This window comes from Paralichthys olivaceus, chromosome 1 (genome assembly GCF_024713975.1).
Source record: "Paralichthys olivaceus isolate ysfri-2021 chromosome 1, ASM2471397v2, whole genome shotgun sequence".
NCBI classification, from domain to species: domain Eukaryota; kingdom Metazoa; phylum Chordata; class Actinopteri; order Pleuronectiformes; family Paralichthyidae; genus Paralichthys; species Paralichthys olivaceus.
This window is the reverse complement of record NC_091093.1, coordinates 15643057-15660193: the sequence shown is the minus strand read 5'-3', so window position 1 is coordinate 15660193 and position 17137 is coordinate 15643057. Positions and strand designations below refer to the sequence as shown.

At 40.9% G+C, this 17137-nt stretch overlaps 1 protein-coding gene across 1 annotated transcript in view; it reads right to left on the bottom strand.

Moving 5' to 3' along the window:
* The window catches only part of spon1a (spondin 1a), a 62990-nt gene extending 46121 nt beyond the window's left edge, over nt 1–16869 (bottom strand). The window contains exons 1-5 of the mRNA XM_020098654.2: nt 16252–16869; nt 15312–15418; nt 10845–10978; nt 2402–2475; nt 1801–1923 (exon numbers count right to left, since the gene is read on the bottom strand). Coding sequence (XP_019954213.2) covers nt 1801–1923; nt 2402–2475; nt 10845–10978; nt 15312–15418; nt 16252–16483 — 670 coding nt within the window. The 5' untranslated portion in view covers nt 16484–16869. The remainder of the gene's footprint in view (nt 1–1800; nt 1924–2401; nt 2476–10844; nt 10979–15311; nt 15419–16251) is intronic.
* Nucleotides 16870–17137: the final 268 nt, after the last annotated feature.

Below are 17137 nucleotides of genomic sequence, written 5' to 3'. Positions count from 1 at the left end.
TTTTACAAAAATTGGAATTGTCCTTGAAAGGAAAAGGATTCCCCACTTGTCTCTTAGGGCCTGATCTGAATGTGTTTTTATGATGAACTATGACCTTTTCTAATTGCTGTCTATGGTAAATGGTTGATGATGATTCTGTGCTATAGTGAACTGCATTTATAGTAACTAGGGTTGATGTGGAAACAACTTGACAGTTTCTGTGCCTAGCTAGAAATTATGTGGTAATTTGGATCTGTCTCTCTTTCTTTCTCTCTCTCCGTCTCTCTCTCTCTGTCTTTCTCTCTCTTTCTTGCTAATCTCATTAAATAGCAGTTCAGGTTGAATAGCCATGCACTGCATGACATACAATAGGGACAAAAGAGAGAAAGAAAAAAGACTGTCAAGGTTATCATATCAGCAGTTTAAAAAAAAAGTTCCTGTTGGCCTGTTTCACAGTGAATTTTTGGTCTCTGAATATGTGTCACCTAACTGGTCTATGGCTCCTGCTCATGAAGGACATATGTTAAAAATAGAAAGATGACATGACAAAGTGGCATAAATCAGGAACTAAAAATCCTAAAAACGAATAAAGCAAAGTCAGGCCAAAGGTAAGAACACAAATAATATTGTACAGTTCAATATGTGCAGTGTCATAATAAGTAGCTACCCAGGATATGACTTTGTGCAAGGAGAAATCCAACTGTATTCTCCTAAGAGTCGAGATGAAACAGAAAGCACATGGCTTGCCCTGTTCTCTTCTAAGTTGATCCACCTGCGAGGTGTGTGTATGTGTGTTAGTGTATAACCAACTGCTCCCTCCATAACACAGTAATTTAGGGCTCTGTTCGATTTCAGGGTTTATCTTACTCCACTCTAATCAGCATATTGATCTGACCGGCGAGAGCCTGATTTAGACAAGAGAGCTGGTGTAATCCTTGAGTCTATTCAGATCTTGATCGTGCATCTCAAGGTTATATGCGCATCACACCCAAGTGTAGTACTGCAGCTCACCACCCACATGACCACTAAGAGCCACGTAACAGGTCTACCCCACCCACATGTGGGGGACATATCCAGGGGGTTTTGGTGGCTACAGTCAAAGTTAAGGGAAAAGACTGTTAATATCCTGTTGGTTTCTGTCCACCGATCTGTGTATATCTCAACAATTAATTAGTCCATCTCTGCACACTTTGCAACGATAGACTGAATATATAGATGGATGACATAAAGCCAAAGCATCTCAATTGCACCCTGGTAGCTGGCTGAAGTTTAGATCATAAACCCTGGCTTCGCCTTGTTAGTGGCTGGGACATGGGCCCAACTAAATAGTACAGCGTAATTATTTTTTTTAGATTTTATTGGATTTTGATTTTATTTTGTTTTTATATTTTCTTAAATGCAGAAGTAAATTCTAAAGACGATGGATCCTGTAATTTCTAGCAAAAGTTACTCAAACTAGAAAATAGTATTAATCGCAACTGCAGTTGTGGCCAGTTAGTTTTGAAACCAGCAATGTGCATGTATGCAGATTTAAGTGAAAATCAATAATGCTCATGTTCATTATTATGAACATTTAATGTCAACATGTATAAAGGTCATTCTCACATGTGTTCTAATAGTATGTGGAAAACAGTGGTGGACAATGGCATGATTGTTTTTGGAATTAACTACAACAGCTTAGACTTGTTAGTGAGACCAATTCACTGATGGTGCTTGGATTGGATTTTATGACAAAAAAGAAAACAGTATTTACCAGACTTATCCCAAAATGTGTGATAAAGCTAAGGTTACATGAAGGACAGCAGAGGAGTTTGTGCTTACGGGGATAGTCTTTGGGATGAATCTTCTCCGACCAGTTCCCAAAGAAGGTTACTCTGTACTTTGCTGTTCCACAGGCACAGCAGTCGAGCAGAGGTTTATCTGTGGCATCTCCGTACAGGGATTCTGTTCACAAATGAGGGAGGGGAGAGGGGTGAAAAACATAACAAGCCAGAGAGAGAAATACAGAACACAATGAGATGGGCTTTGAGAGATTGCTCATTAGTATAAGGAGAAGATGAAAGTGGTACCCATTATACAGGAGATGGGAGGTTGAAGAAAGTAGGGAGCCAAAAAGGAGGAAAAGAGGGAGGGCATAAGGAAAAGCGAGAATGTGCAGCCCGGTTCTTTTGATCTGTTTCTCAGCGTGGCATCCAATGTCATGCACAGCCAGGGGGTCACACTCATTTACAATCATTCACATGTCAGAGTAAAATAGCAAAGGGGAATGTCCCTGCATCAAAATCAAGAATGAGACAAAATAGAGAAAAAGTGGACAAACAAAAAGAGACAGTGGGGAGAGGAGAAGAGAACCAGCAATGGGATTTAAGGATCAGGAAATTCATTGTAAATTATTCATTCCACGTCAATTATGGACACCTACCTTTCACACACATCCGCTTGGTAAGTGGGCCTTCATCCTGGAAGTTGATTATCCTCTTCTGCACAATGCTGGCCCTGCACAGAGTGAACAATAAGAGACAGAGGCAGTGAGAAGTGGGGGTTCTAATGTAGGCATAGCGGAGAAAATGTGAGAGTTAATGTCACGTGAAAATATGCATCTGGAGAAGCTATTTGGTTTTAAAAAGAAAGAAAACAACAGAACAGACAGGAGGAAATGGGACAATCTTTGCTTTTAAGATCTGATGGGCGTCTGAGGAGAGCCTTGTGGCAGATGGAACAGGTACAGATGTATTCAAAATCATCTTCCTTTTTTTCTCATAAGACTCCTAAAAGTAGGTATCAGAGCCCGCAGGGAAATTGCTAAATCAGGGTGTCATTCAATCAGACAGAGGCATTCAATGTCTCAAACAAAAACCACAAAAGGTATACATCAGTATTACGATTCACACATGCTTAAAGAGGTTGAAAAGTTGAGGGAATACTGAACGAAACAAAGAGAGCAACTAAAAGATACATTTTCATGAAGAAATCCCCTTGAACACTCTGAAAGCGTACACAGGAATGCACAGAAACACCATAGAGTAAGTTATATGTACTGAATCGATAACAACTGATTCAAAGGCCAACAGACATCCTTCCAAAAAATGTGAGGCAGGGGGATGCTTCTCTAGATTGAGTTGTCCAAGACAAATCACATTTACTTACACTTTTTTTAACCAAGCATCAACTTTACTCCACAGTTTTTTAGCCGCTAAACAGGAGACTTTTGGGGAAGCTGCTGACTCCGTTTTAGAAACCTCCAGGGTTGATTTTTAGTCTGAACAGGCAGCGGCTTAGACTACTGGAAACAATAAATGAGATACCCACGTTGGTTCCTGATTTGGTCACATGAACCATTGCCTGAAGAAAACAAATGGCATTTTCTTCAGCTACCAATGGTGAATGCAACAAGCATGTAACAAATTATAGGTGTTACTGACCATGTTATCCCTTCTTGCAGCTCTTGTGCAGTTAAATTCTGCACACGGCCGCTGTATGTGAATGGTGTTGTGGTGTATTTTCAGATGTGATAGTATGAATAGAGATTATTTCTGATGAAATGTTAATGTAAACAGAAATCAAATTCCTTTCACAACAACATTAGATGAGAATGTAACTACAGTGGCTCCTTCTTCATGGTGGTGGGACCACAGGCCTGAGAGGGGCTTTGACATGTAAATCATTCACACATAAACCTTTTCAGAGGCCAGCAGACCTAAGAAAACAACAACAGAAAACAAGTCCACACACCAGCTATTTTACACCACCTATGATTGCAGGACAGTTTCCATGGGAATAAAACCAATAAAGAGGTGCTGGATGAAGGCTGGGAAGTCTGATCCAAACAGGCTCCATCCAATCGTACTATCTGGATACCATTTATTCTGGAATATGAAACTAAAATAAGATGCGTTGCAATTTGCAATTGTGTTGGGAAATATAGAGAGGCCAGTTTTGACAGTGGACCCCATGGATTTCTCCTAAATTGCTTTTAGAACACCTACATGATGGTTTATTTTATTTGGGGTAACTCTTTACAGTCTGCATCTTAACTGTATCAGAGAATAACAAAGATTTACAAGTTTTAACACAAGAACATTTTCATTTACTTTCGTAAAACTTTTTTTCTCTGTAAGCTGCTCAGGCGAGTATTCAAGTCAGATTCACTCAGTGTCATACTGTTCATTTCAGCCTATGAGAGCCACCTGTTCATGAGAGCTCTGCCACCCACAGTCAAAGATTCACAACACCAGTCTCCGCAGTCAACAGAGATTTTTCAAGTTGAGCATTCATTTTTCTTTGGTCCGTCACACTGCTCTCTGGGGTAAAATCATTATAGTAAGTCCATCGGTACAGGCAGCTGTGGAGTCTGACCCTAGTCTGAGTGAGACGACGGAGGCTACTCAGAAAAAGAAACAATGAATGTGCTTGTATGAGTGGTTCTCGCATAAGGCAAATTATGAATGATGATTAATTGGTTTGGCTATAGGTATTTGTCCAAATCACCATGGTAACAGTGAATGACACAACACAACACCATTCTGTTTGTACCTCTCAGCTTCATTTGGCCTTTAAATGAAAGAGGTGTGTGAGAGAGATGGACAGACTGAAAATAATCAGCGGATCAGCCTTCTACAAAACAGAAAAACACTGGAGGTCATCATTGCAAAAGTTCTATTTCTCACAGAGCTGCTCAGGGCAGGTAATATCCTATATGATGAGCAGTCCACAGAGGTAAGTCTCTCTCAATAATGAGGCCATTTAGGTCATAAATCATGTTCACTGTTTGAAATCTTGTATACTCACCACCAACATCTCTACATAGCCCTCTACCCAAACACAAATCACGATACTTAGTATACACAAAATATATTCTCCCAATACAACATACCACATGTGCGAAGGAAAACATGAAACTATAGAATAATACATGATTTTAATTCCAACGCACCATCTTTAGATAAATGCTCCTCCATGTAACTTTTCAACATATTATCAGCATTACCATAGAGCAGACCTGGGCTTTGATTTCAAGAGGCCACAACCGCCTTCATTTTAAGTTGAACACTCCGACTTAAAGTTCAACACTCGTCACTCTTCTCCAGAACATGAAAATCCTTCTGACGGTGAAACACACATGGCACAGGCCTCTATACTCTCCCACATACATCATCTTTTTAAATTGGACACTATAATTTCAGTTCCACTAAAACACATTATACTTCACTCCCAAATGACTTTTTCTCATGCATATCACTATTGGGTCACATTTGTACATGGAAAATTATGATGGTGGCGTGGGAGCAAGTATGATTTATGTCCTAATGGGCCTCTTGTAACATGGATGAAACAATTCAAGGTAAGCGACACCACCCGCACATCTCTAATTGTTCACGCTTTAATTCAATCTCACCCCAATTTCACATATCTCTCTGCAAGAGTGGAGCACACTGCCTCACTGCTTGCCCACTTTCCTGGGCTGGCCAGACAATCAAGTAGAGTAATGCTTATTTAACATCCAATTTAAATTCTATCTCACTTCGCCGGATCCACACCACCGTCGATCCCAATCAGCCCAAGAGTGCACTGATTTGAGAGTGTGCGTGTGTGTGTGTGCATTTATACCTCTGTGTGAGAAAGCATACAAAAAAGACAAAAGAAAAAAGAAACGAGTGTGATAGATTTTCTCCGCCACTTTCTGTGGCTATGTTACAGATGTGTTAAATGAAAAAATTAATTCTAATTTGGTTCTATCTGCTCCTACTACAACCAAAGATTAAATAATTTTCATTTCCTTCTATCAGCTCCTGCGACAACCAGAGATTAAATTAATTCATTTTGTTCCATCTGCTCCTACTGCAGACAGAACTTACAAAGAGGCAGCACATAAAAATCCCTGCACAAAAGCAAATGTGTTTACATTTAATATCTATGGGCCGGTTTGACTATGGTGTCCTGAGGTCCTCCTTGATCTGTCCTATCATTATGCTGACAGAAAAATCAGGTTTTGATAGCAATGCGAGGTTGTGACATTCATCTGATCACTGATACACTGTGTCACTCAGACAGACCAATCTAAACATATTGCACTACCCCTCCATATCGCAAGCCAGGGGGAGATGACAAATAAATTGCTTCCCACCTACAAATGGAAAGATAAAAGATAGAGGCAGCGATGGTGACCGCAATATATGGATTATATTCTGATATGACTTACTCTGTGGGGAACAACCAGGATGTGGCCGACCACAATGATTCATTCTGTGACAATAGCGCCTGACTTTCCCCTTTTTGTCATTGCACAACTGCAGATCGAGCAAGATTTTATCATTAAGTGGCCCCTGGTGAGCAGAAAGGAAGCCAATTATTTGAGTTCATTTCCAAATAAAGCTAAACATCTGATTTAGAACAGAAGCCAGTGAAATCATCAAAGAAAAGTCCATCACTGTTAAACCTGCAACCTTGGAAGTTCTGCTTTGACTTTTTTCGTGGTAGAAAATTAACTATTTTGAATCAAATAAAATAAAACCCTACAGTTAATAACAGCAAAAAGCCGTGTAACAAGTAAAAACAGAACTGCAATTCAAATGGAGAGTTTGGCTATTGCAGGCTTGACATGCTCTGTGCGGACTGGGGACTGTATTGACCAGGGTTCCCATATTATTGTAAAACTGCAGAGCAATTAAGTTCAGGCCAAAGTATTATATGTCATGTGTCTAAACTGATCAGAAAAGTATTGGCCTGAACATAAGGCCTTGTACACACACATGGTTTTTGTGATCCAATCTGAAATGGACGGCTCTAAGTACAGGTGTAAACACACTCAGATCATCACATTCAGAGGTGGTCTGGGTCACATGTCTTAAGATGAGAGGGAGAAGGAGAAAAAGACAGAACAGCCAGAATGGTAGCTTTAACCAGGTAACCTTCACTAAACATTAGGTTACATTTATTTGTATCACCTATTGATATTACCTCTGAACATCAGCATACACATACACTTACCACTTTACCAACATTACTGTAGGAGCATGAGAAATTCATCCAGTGAAAGTCAGTAAAAACAAGATTTTCAGCTGACATGGAGTCAGTATTTAGGCAGCACTGGAGCAAGTTTCACAGCGCCCACCAAGGTATAGAAAACATTTTCACAGAACAATAGTGGGATAGCGGCTGGAGATACAGGCTGGAGGAAACCTTGGCATGATTTGATTGTAGCATATGAGAAAGCTGAAAATAACTGGATTGGACTTTCACAGTCAGTGCTCCGAGTTCAGGAGTTTGAACAAGCATCCTTGCCTGACCCTGTCATCACATACCAACCTTTGATGGAACCAAACCACCAAGCTCAGTCTTTCCATCGAAAAGACAGCAACTGCCCATCAATTATACTGCAGCTAACCACTTGGTAAAAGCAAGATTCCTGGGACAAAATGTGAGTCACAAGAACTTTCTAACAGGAACACACGTCCCACACACACGTCTAATTTCAAGGACAGATGACGTGTCTTTTTAAAATTACCTTGATTGTTTAGATGGGGGCAGACTGAAGGGTAGCGGTCGACCATTTTGAAATATGAAATGATCATATAAAAACGACGTTTACCTTCCCTCTCTGCTAATACACCATTTCAGCAATTATGTATTTATGCTGTTTCTTTCTGTGCAAATTCTTTGACTGTATGGTGTGTGTGTGTCTGTTTGTGCACTGCCACTATGGACTATATGATAACAGAGACGTAGTGCACAAGTCTGTTTCTGCCTCTGAACAGTTTTCATATAAACAGGAGTCACATTCCCCAAGGCACCAACAAAACTTGAAAGAGCAGATCATTCGGTGCTATCGCAGTTACCTGAAGTTGTAATATTTCCCTTGGTGATAAAGAACAGAAAAACCCACACACCAAGAAAGGTACACATCAAAGGCACATAACATTTTGACATAATTTTAGATGAAAATAATAATAAACACAAGAAGACGAGGCTAAAAAAAAACCTGAGAGCCGCCCACAAGATTTTATGGTCAATCCAATACACTTCACGGCTGCCACAGTGAATTTAGTCAAGAGGTAAATTGCTGTACACATGATCTATAACTGGTGTACTCAGGCAGGAGAGATGAAGGACTCTTCTTGTTAAGGATAATTATGAGTTAATATCACATATAACATGGGCATATGAAGTGTTGATAGAGTTTAACAGACTGTTCAACAGTTCTGACATTGTTACTTCACAGGTGTCAAGTATTGACTGATCCTGTAATTCAGTGCCAGAGATAAAAAGTTAATCCCGTCATATCCATGTAAACACAACTGAGCCGTGTGGTATCTTTCTGTTGCTTGTTGGTGAATATCAAGGCAGCGCTTCACTACATCATTAATATTAATGTAAAGATTCTTGGGAAAAAAAAGAAGAAAATCACATGGTTTTTGAGTTTTTCTCCAGAAACAAAACCTTCTCAGCTTGGCTAAGTCAAACTATTTGACATGGAATGAAAGATAAAATAAACCCAAAATATCAACGACAAAAAAAGTAGTTCTGCTTTGGAAACTAAATAATTAAAGATGGACGGACACACAAAGGAACAGACATATTGATCAGTGCATCCCCACATTATATGCCAGGGGATAAAAAGCCCTGAACCTTTCAAGTAGTTACAAGAGTTCCACCACTTAAATCAATACGACTTTATTAAAACTGTTGTGTCGCAGCTCTGAGGCATATAAAAACCTTGTCATCTTTATGACTGCCAGGTACAGCGAAGAGCAGTACCCACTCCCTGCCTGTAATCCTGATTTTCAGAGGTTTTGCTTTTGAAATTCAAGCTCCTTGTTCTCTCCCTCCACCATTGTCTGTGCGCTGGCATTACAGCCACATCTCTGCTCTTTCAAGTATCTCTTTCTAGACTGTGCACTCTGTCGTGCTTTCAACTTTCTCCTTTATCCATGCGTTTATAGCTGAATACAATCCTGCCACCATCCCACTGGTCTCTATGGAGGAGAGCAGATGTGAAGTAAGACATGATCTGCTGTGAAAAAAACTGCAGCACCACAGTGAAAACAAAGAGGGGGATAAAAAAGAGGGGAGGAGAGAGTGAAGAAGCAGAAAGAAAGATTGACAGATGGAGTGAATGGAAGCACAGAGGTTGTTGAAAGGGCAGGTCACAAAGATGATCTAGACAGATAAGGACAAGGGAGAAGGAAAGTGCAGGGATTTAGAAAAGGGAAACTTATCACTCTAAGACAGTCACATAATAACGTGCATTTCTAAAATAAATGCAACCTTCTTACTCCTTTCTTTGCAGAGATGAAGTCCATGCAAGACAGAAACCTACTGGGTATGCAAACTGTCAAATAGAGCATTGATCAGAAGGCCTTGTAAGTCACAGTTCCTCAGTATCTCTCCACCTGCTATACTTTCATAATTTCCCAGCAGAGCAGGATAAATCAACAGATTTGGTCCATGATCTGTGTTCAACTGAACATGAATACTCCTCTGTATGTGAGCAAGCCCAGAGGACACACACCAGAAGAATTGATTGGTGTCAGTCAGTTGTATAACTAATAAAGGTAATGAATAGTTTATGAAGCCAAGTGGGAATGAAAAATTGATAATACATTTTGAATTTAACTGTGCGTAGCTTCAGGGAAGGGGTGTAATGAAACAGAGCTTCTTGACACATGGACTTGATATATATAATGGTAGAATAGCTCACAACTCTGGAGCGATGTAGCACTATACATTTAATGATTAACACTCAGGATAAGCCAGAGTCCTTGGAAAACGTTTAATTAAAAAGATTTAATTAAAAAGTAAAAAACCAAACGCTTAGAAACATCCTATTATGTCAACCTCTCCTTTTATATTGAAACTAACTGATAGCGCCAACAATGTTCTAAAACTTCAGCATAAATGTACTTATTGTATAAAATCCATGTTTTCAATGTCCATCAACCAACACTCCTACCCAGTGACTAATGGCGGAGTTTCCCTCCATGTTAATTGAATTATGTGGAGGCTAAAAGACTTGAAATCTAGATAGGACAAGTTGTAACAGAAAATTACAGATTATCAGAACATAGTTATTAAGCTTATCACATCGCTACAATGAATATTAGTACATTGCTCTGTACATAGTTACAGATATTTCTCAGACTTGACTTGAAATGACTGCAACTATGACTTCATTTGCTTGGCAACTATTATTTTTGTTCTGCTTGAAAAGAACTACATGAAAAAGTATAGCAAGTTACCTCTATTTGGATTACACTATAATCATCCCCTCATTGCTCAACAAAGTCACATCAACTTCATTGTCGGTCTTAAGTTCACCACAGATGGAGCACGACACTGTAAAACTGCCATGATGTTTCCCGGAGAATACTATACATTTTTATGTTAATGAAATGTTTTTAATTTGCATCAGAAAAAGAAACTTATATCAAAGCCTAACTCAAACAATAGTCCCCTATGAAATATATGAATATGCAATACTGAATTACTGAAAGACATGCTCTTGGCTACGAGAAAGGTAGAAAAAAAAGTACATTCATTCTTCGGAAGGAGTCAATCACGACTCTAATCTGCTCCACTTTATGGTAAGAATGGACTTTAAGATAAAGCTTGTATCTTGTATCCTCCATTGATCTGAAGGCAGTGGTGCAAGATGGAAACATTTTATCCAAGAGTTTGATAGAAAGAGTCAGCCCTTCTCTACACATTACCAGACCTCAGGTGAAATAACGACTTACAGTTCACCAAGTGCAAGGACCCATTTATCCAAAATAAAAATTATATTTTATGAATTAACCCTCCATCAAGAGGATATCTTATTGCCACTGCTGGCACAGGCTCAGAATCAATTTGTGTTTACAGTTACATACTTGAGGATGACACAGCCAGAGCCACTCGAGGGAGCCGTCCAAAACACCTGGATGCTGGTGCGTCTGCGAGGGGTGCTCTCTGTCACTGCAGGGGGGCAGTTGGTCATAAATTGTGTTTCTTCCTCATCAATTATCTGTAGAGCATGAACGAACACACACGAACACACACGAACACACACACACACACACACACACACACACACACACACACACACACACACACACACACACACACACACACAGATTAGAGAGAGCACTTGAAAAATCTGCAAATGATTGTTCTCGTTACGTGATCATTTCCGGTGCCTTTAAACATAATCAGCTGACACTGACAATAATTACACATTGTCTGGACAAATCAAGGACAAAGAAAAAAATGTAAAAGCTGAGAATGAGGTAATTATTGTAAATTAGTTATGATAGATATAAATCACATTATAGTCTCAAACCATGTGTGGCTATCATCTGTTTAACGCTGTTACAACCCTAATAGCTATTGTCTTGACAAGACATGTTTTGTATTATAAGTGTATTTGTGTGAATGTTTAAGTAGGAGTTCCCATCCTCTGTGTTGGAAGCTGTGTAGTTGGTCAGTAAATAAATCTGATGGGTAGTGAGATGATTAACAGGATAGGAAAGAAGAAAAAACTGTTCAGCTGAATAAAAGTTAATTGACTCATTTTGTTTTTGACTTCTTATGAAATTACATTAAAATGCTGTAGTTTTATAATGTCTTGTCTTATTCAAATGGAGCAGAATAGAGTAGACTGGGAACAGCACTCAGATTCATGTAGCTTTTGACAAGATGTCACAATGGGTTCATGAGATGAAATGGTTGTGAACCACAGTGAGAGAAATAGAAAAAAGTCTGTTGTCGGATGGTTGTGGCTGAAAGTCCTTGTGAATTACTGTCATTGTATTGGAAACACAGGCACAAGCTTCTTTAGACCTTCCAGTACAGTCTAAAAAAGATGGTTCAGACATTTATCTGCAAACAGCAAGGTGATAAACCCAGTGTAGTGAATTGATGACACATGGCACTCTTTGGCCACTTTCCATATTGTCAGCCTAGTGAGCACAACTTGGCATCTAACTGCAGCTGGAAGTCACATGAACCTGTCTCAGGGGAAATCAATACCAGTAAAATAATTAATTCAATAAAAATAAAATCATCAATACTCAGATCAATAAGAAAGTTAACACCCACATTTTTAAACATCACATCTAGTGCTGTGAACAACATACAAAAAGATTTTGGATTCTTTGGGTCAAACTGAAGCGTCCAGATGCTGCCCTCGGCACTCAGGTGCACAGCTGAGATACTGAGCGTCTCATTGATTCGAACTGGACAGAAAGTTAGCTGAGTAGGTTGCTGCCAAGGAGAAAATATTCACTGCCCAGAAACCAAGGATCTGTTTGATTGGAAGTGACACAGTAAAGACGGGGAACTTTCTCACTCCATAAAGCTGTCAGCAGAGAATTTCCTTTGTCATGCCATGTTATGAATGAGTTCCTTCTGAAAGTGGATTGTGGGTGGATGTGCGTGCCTCTGTATGTGTGTCCATGTGTTAGTCAGTGAAAAGTAAGACGGATGTGTGTGTGTGTTAGTGTGTGTGCATTTAACCTATCTCTGTTTGACGGATTATACCAACCCCCTCTTCCATGTTCCCATGGTTTCTAACAGCCTGGCCTGACTGGACTGCAACAAATGTTAAAACCAGTGAAGTCTCGTGGGAATGCACTAAAGTCCATCTGCAAAGGAAGCAACCGATTTGCTTCTAAATGACCCAAGTACGTGTCCAATTCTAAGTTTTCTGATCTACCAGGAGACAGACCAACTGTAAGAAAAAGAGAGAAAATGTGACTAAACAATAACTTTTCTAGTTCTGACCAGAGAACCAGACAATAAATTGTGTCAGATTTCTTTGTTGTCCGAGTACAGATCATCGTTGTGGGAGGATGATACTCATGATGTCTGCTGAGTCTGCGGTTATGGAGTATTTTGCTCTCAAGTGGATTCCCCCCCCCACATCTCACGTAACAATTTGCCTTTTCTGGTTCCACCGCCGGTCCCTGCTGAGAGGTAATGTCTCATCAGACATCATTGGCATTGCTGGTTTACAATCCTGCCAACAAACGCACACACACGACCACAGAGGCAGCTGACCTCCCCAGAGAGCTCAATAAAAGTGCTTTTCATCAAGTGGGAGCTGTCCTGAGACGGCTGAGATGTAGCACACCAGCAGATTTCAAATGAGCTGTATGTTAAATAAAGCCAGACGTCTTCTGTTGCAGCTTCTTTTCTCTTTCTATTCTCTCAATGCCTGGAGGCCGGCCCACCCAGGGCTCTTTCAGAATGGAGGAATGGTGTGTGTGTGTGTGTGTGTGTGTGCGTGCGTGCGTGCGTGTGTGCCCATGCTTGCGTGGATGTGTCTATGTGTCTGTGTGTGTTTGGACTTAAAAGAAACATGAAACAGGTGATGATAGAGGGATATCTCCATGGACAGCATTTTATTTTTACTACACTGTCACATGCTGCTTATAACTAGACAGGTGACCATCTGCAGCAGCAAAAGAGACCTTCAACTTCTCAAAACCAAGCAGGAGACAGGCAGAGGCAGATCCCGGTAATGTTGTATCCATTCTTTTTACGTATGATGCTACAATCTAAAGGATCACACATCCATCCATCACAACTTTTTATGTGTACTCCACACTCTTTCTCATACACGTGTGCAGCAAAGTGACTTAACGTGACTAAATGATGTAGTGTCTCCCCTCTCGCCTCCTGACGTTTAGCGCCCTGTCACACCATACCAAGAACCGCCGTATGGCTGGGGATCACGCTCAAGGCTGGCACTAAATAACAACAGCATGAAATCAATTGCAAGGACAAATAAAACAGAGAAAGCCTTGCCGGTGCTAACACTGGGTAATGAGATGTGAGGTGCACGCAGGACAAAATAAAGTGTTCCTGTTTTTTATGTCCTCCCATATTCAAGGCTCAGGTTCACAGAGAGTGCCAGCATGGCAATAACTGAGATCAGGGTTGCCTGAGGGGTGCTAGGCAAAACTCCCCATGTACTGTACACTACAGGTAAAAAAATAATGGGTTTATGTGGGAAGCAACTGAAACCCACAGGTCCACAAGATTCTGAAAAAGAGAACTACACACATTTAACCCATTTAACAACTGCTCCTTTCCGGGGTCTACTCTAGGAAACACATGATTTCAAGTCCTGGGAAGGTACAGCCATTTGGCTCGTGGGCTAAAACCGGCTGCCTATATGTGTGCCTTTCTTTTTCCTATTGGGTATACACTGTCTTTACTGTTGTTCACTATATTCAAGTATATCAAATACTTGAGAACTTGACAAAGCTAAAACATGTTCCTCAGTTTCTCAGTTCTTTCAATATCCCTTGAAAACAGGATGTCATCTTGTGCACTGTAAGCTCTATAAATTTCTGGAAACTGCAGCTTTGACTTGGATGGAATAAACATTGGCAGGACACAGTGAGCTAAAAGGCATGAGAGCAGAACAAGAATCAGTGGAGAGGAATGAATTTAAAGGTTATGAATGTAAAATAAAGTTTAGGGTTCATAGAATTTTTTTCACATTATGTTGTAGTTCTACTGTCATTGTGTTATCTTTGTTTTATATGATTGTTATCCCTCCTCGCTCTGCACTCACACACATACACACATCACATAGACAAAGCTTCTCCTTCTCTCCACCAGTCAGCTCCTCACACTGCATTACAATTACAAAAGACCTCACATATTTGGCCGTGATCACATGTGCGTAACAGCACCAGTTTCCTTGCCTTCTCTCTCTCTCTCTTTTTTTCGCACTCTCAGCCTTGCTCCCCTCTCTCTCTCTCGTCCTTAGTACTCCAGTTGGACCTCTCTCTATACAATGCAAATTAGCCTCTTACCACCAACTGTACACTTCCTACATCCATCAACCGCACGTCTGCCTGTGAGAACCTCAAGTACATTCTCAGCCCGGCAGATCACACGCAACTACATGGAGCTGAGCTGAGAGTATGCTCTTTTCATATGCTATATCAAGTCGATTAGAGGAGGTGAGGTGAGAAAAGTAACACCTTGACATGTGAACACAGGAAGACTGTGCAAAAAAAAAAAGTGGCCACCCCCCTCCTCCAAGCTTCTGAAAGATTTGTCTCTATTTTCTGTTTTCTCTCACTTCTTCTTGTACAGTGCTTATGCTGAAACCTAGAGGAAGGATGGTATTGAAATTGCAGTTAAGCCAACTGTACTAAATCATAAATTCAAATGTATCATACCGCCCAATATAAAGGGTGGACATTAAATACAAGGGGCCAACTACAGGTGTCTCAAACTGTAATGAGGGGCAGATAATTCATTCACATCTACAGGAACTGTGTTAATTGAGGGTTTTCTTCCTGAATCTATCAGTATTCATATCTTCAGCACTGCCTCACCTGGAAATTTCCAACGTAGTCCTCGTCTTTGTCTCCTACTGTGCCCTCCTTCAGGGCTATAAGGATGAACCCTCTGAAGTAGGAGGGGCTGGATGCACTCACAGTCACTAGATGGAAGCAAACAAAAGAGACAGCCGCTATCAACACAGATAAAACCTCAACTGCAATTACCATTTCAAACAGGAGACAAAAAATGGGCCTCCCTACCCGCCTGCCTGAGAAGTGTTGCATTTAGAAATGACTCTACATGTTTTGGAGCTCTGATGGATAAAGTGTAAAATGTTCTGATAAAGCCCCCTTTTTTAACCATCAAATATTTCACCTGTTCTTGAGGATGAAGCTTAGATTACAGCAATTATAATGACTCATTCTCAGCTTTGCAGTTATTTCTTGCCTACAAGATGCTTAAGATAGTGGTGTTTTCACTCTGCAATCCAGCAGACCATCAACATTACAGTTCATTCTACTTTAGGGGAAATTTAATATGGTGAACTTGACAACCTTCTCAGCATCTTGAGATACAACTTTAACAAAATAACTAATTCCCGGTGTAGGTTTTAATTAAGGAAGACACGACTTCCTGCTCCCCAGTTCGAGTTAACTCTGTTGTACTATTTGGATAATATAAAATACAGCACATCTGATTAAAAAGAATCAGAAAGAAAAAACCAAGGTAGGAACCAGAAGCCTTTGACATTCACTGAGCAACTGGCACAAGTGCAAGTATAAAGGTTTAGCTAAATGAAAAAATGTCACATTTGACTTTTAATTGTTAAAAAGCAATTGCTCACAACTAAAGTTTAATTTTGCATGGGTCAAAAGTAGAGTCTGTCGAAACTTATTTGATGTTTGCACAGCCTGGTGTCTCCAGACTAGTGTTTATTTGACAATGCGCACTGAGTGCCAGTCAAAGCAATGCGCGTAAATCTGACAGACTAACCTCCGTATGTGCTCCCCGGCTGATAGCTTTCGGGGTCTCCTTCAACGCGGAGGCGAAACTCGTTGTTGTCCTCTTTCCGATTGCCCTGAGCCCGTAATATCCGACTACAGTAGCCGTCCGCCTTCCCGACTCTGTCAGATGGCTCCTCGGTGAACGCAAACATATTGCACCCTGTGCCGGAGACGAAGCAGAGCAGGAGCAGAACGCGTGGATGGAGCCCGGTTGGTGTCATCGCTGTAGGTTTCCGACAGCCGGGGCTGCTGCGCGGAGGTAAAAAAGAAAATCCTTGTCAGAGGTGGAGGAGAAACGTGTTTCAGCTCCTGCTCCTGAACGAGGAAACAAGTTGCCAACTGCTGAAGCAGACTTGTGCTATGAGGGTAGATCCATCCCGGTGTGAATGAAAGAGAGAGAGAGGAGGAAGAAGAGGACTGGCTGACCGGGATGTGCTGCTGTGCAGTCACTCTCCGGCAACTGCACCGTGCGCGCAGCTGGTCAGACTGAACAGAGGAGCAGGGGTCCGGGGAGATGGCCAGAGAGGACTGAGCGGTGTGTGTCTGTCTCCAGGGACACAGCTATTCACAAAGCCACAAAGTGAAGGAGACTCTGAACCAACACACTGAGAACACACACAGACACACACACCAACATTCCTAGGACGGGGGGGGGGGGGGGGGGGGGCCTGTGTGACATAATGGAACTGAAATCAGTGTGTGTGTCATCATTCTAGTGCCCTAAGAAAGACAAACACACACGCACACACATTCTTGTACCAAGCCCCATACCCTAACTTTAACTATCACAACCAAATTTCTTGACCCTAAACCTGATTATAACACTAACAGCCCTTTGAAAAAGTGAGGACCTGCCAAAATGCCCTCACTCTTTA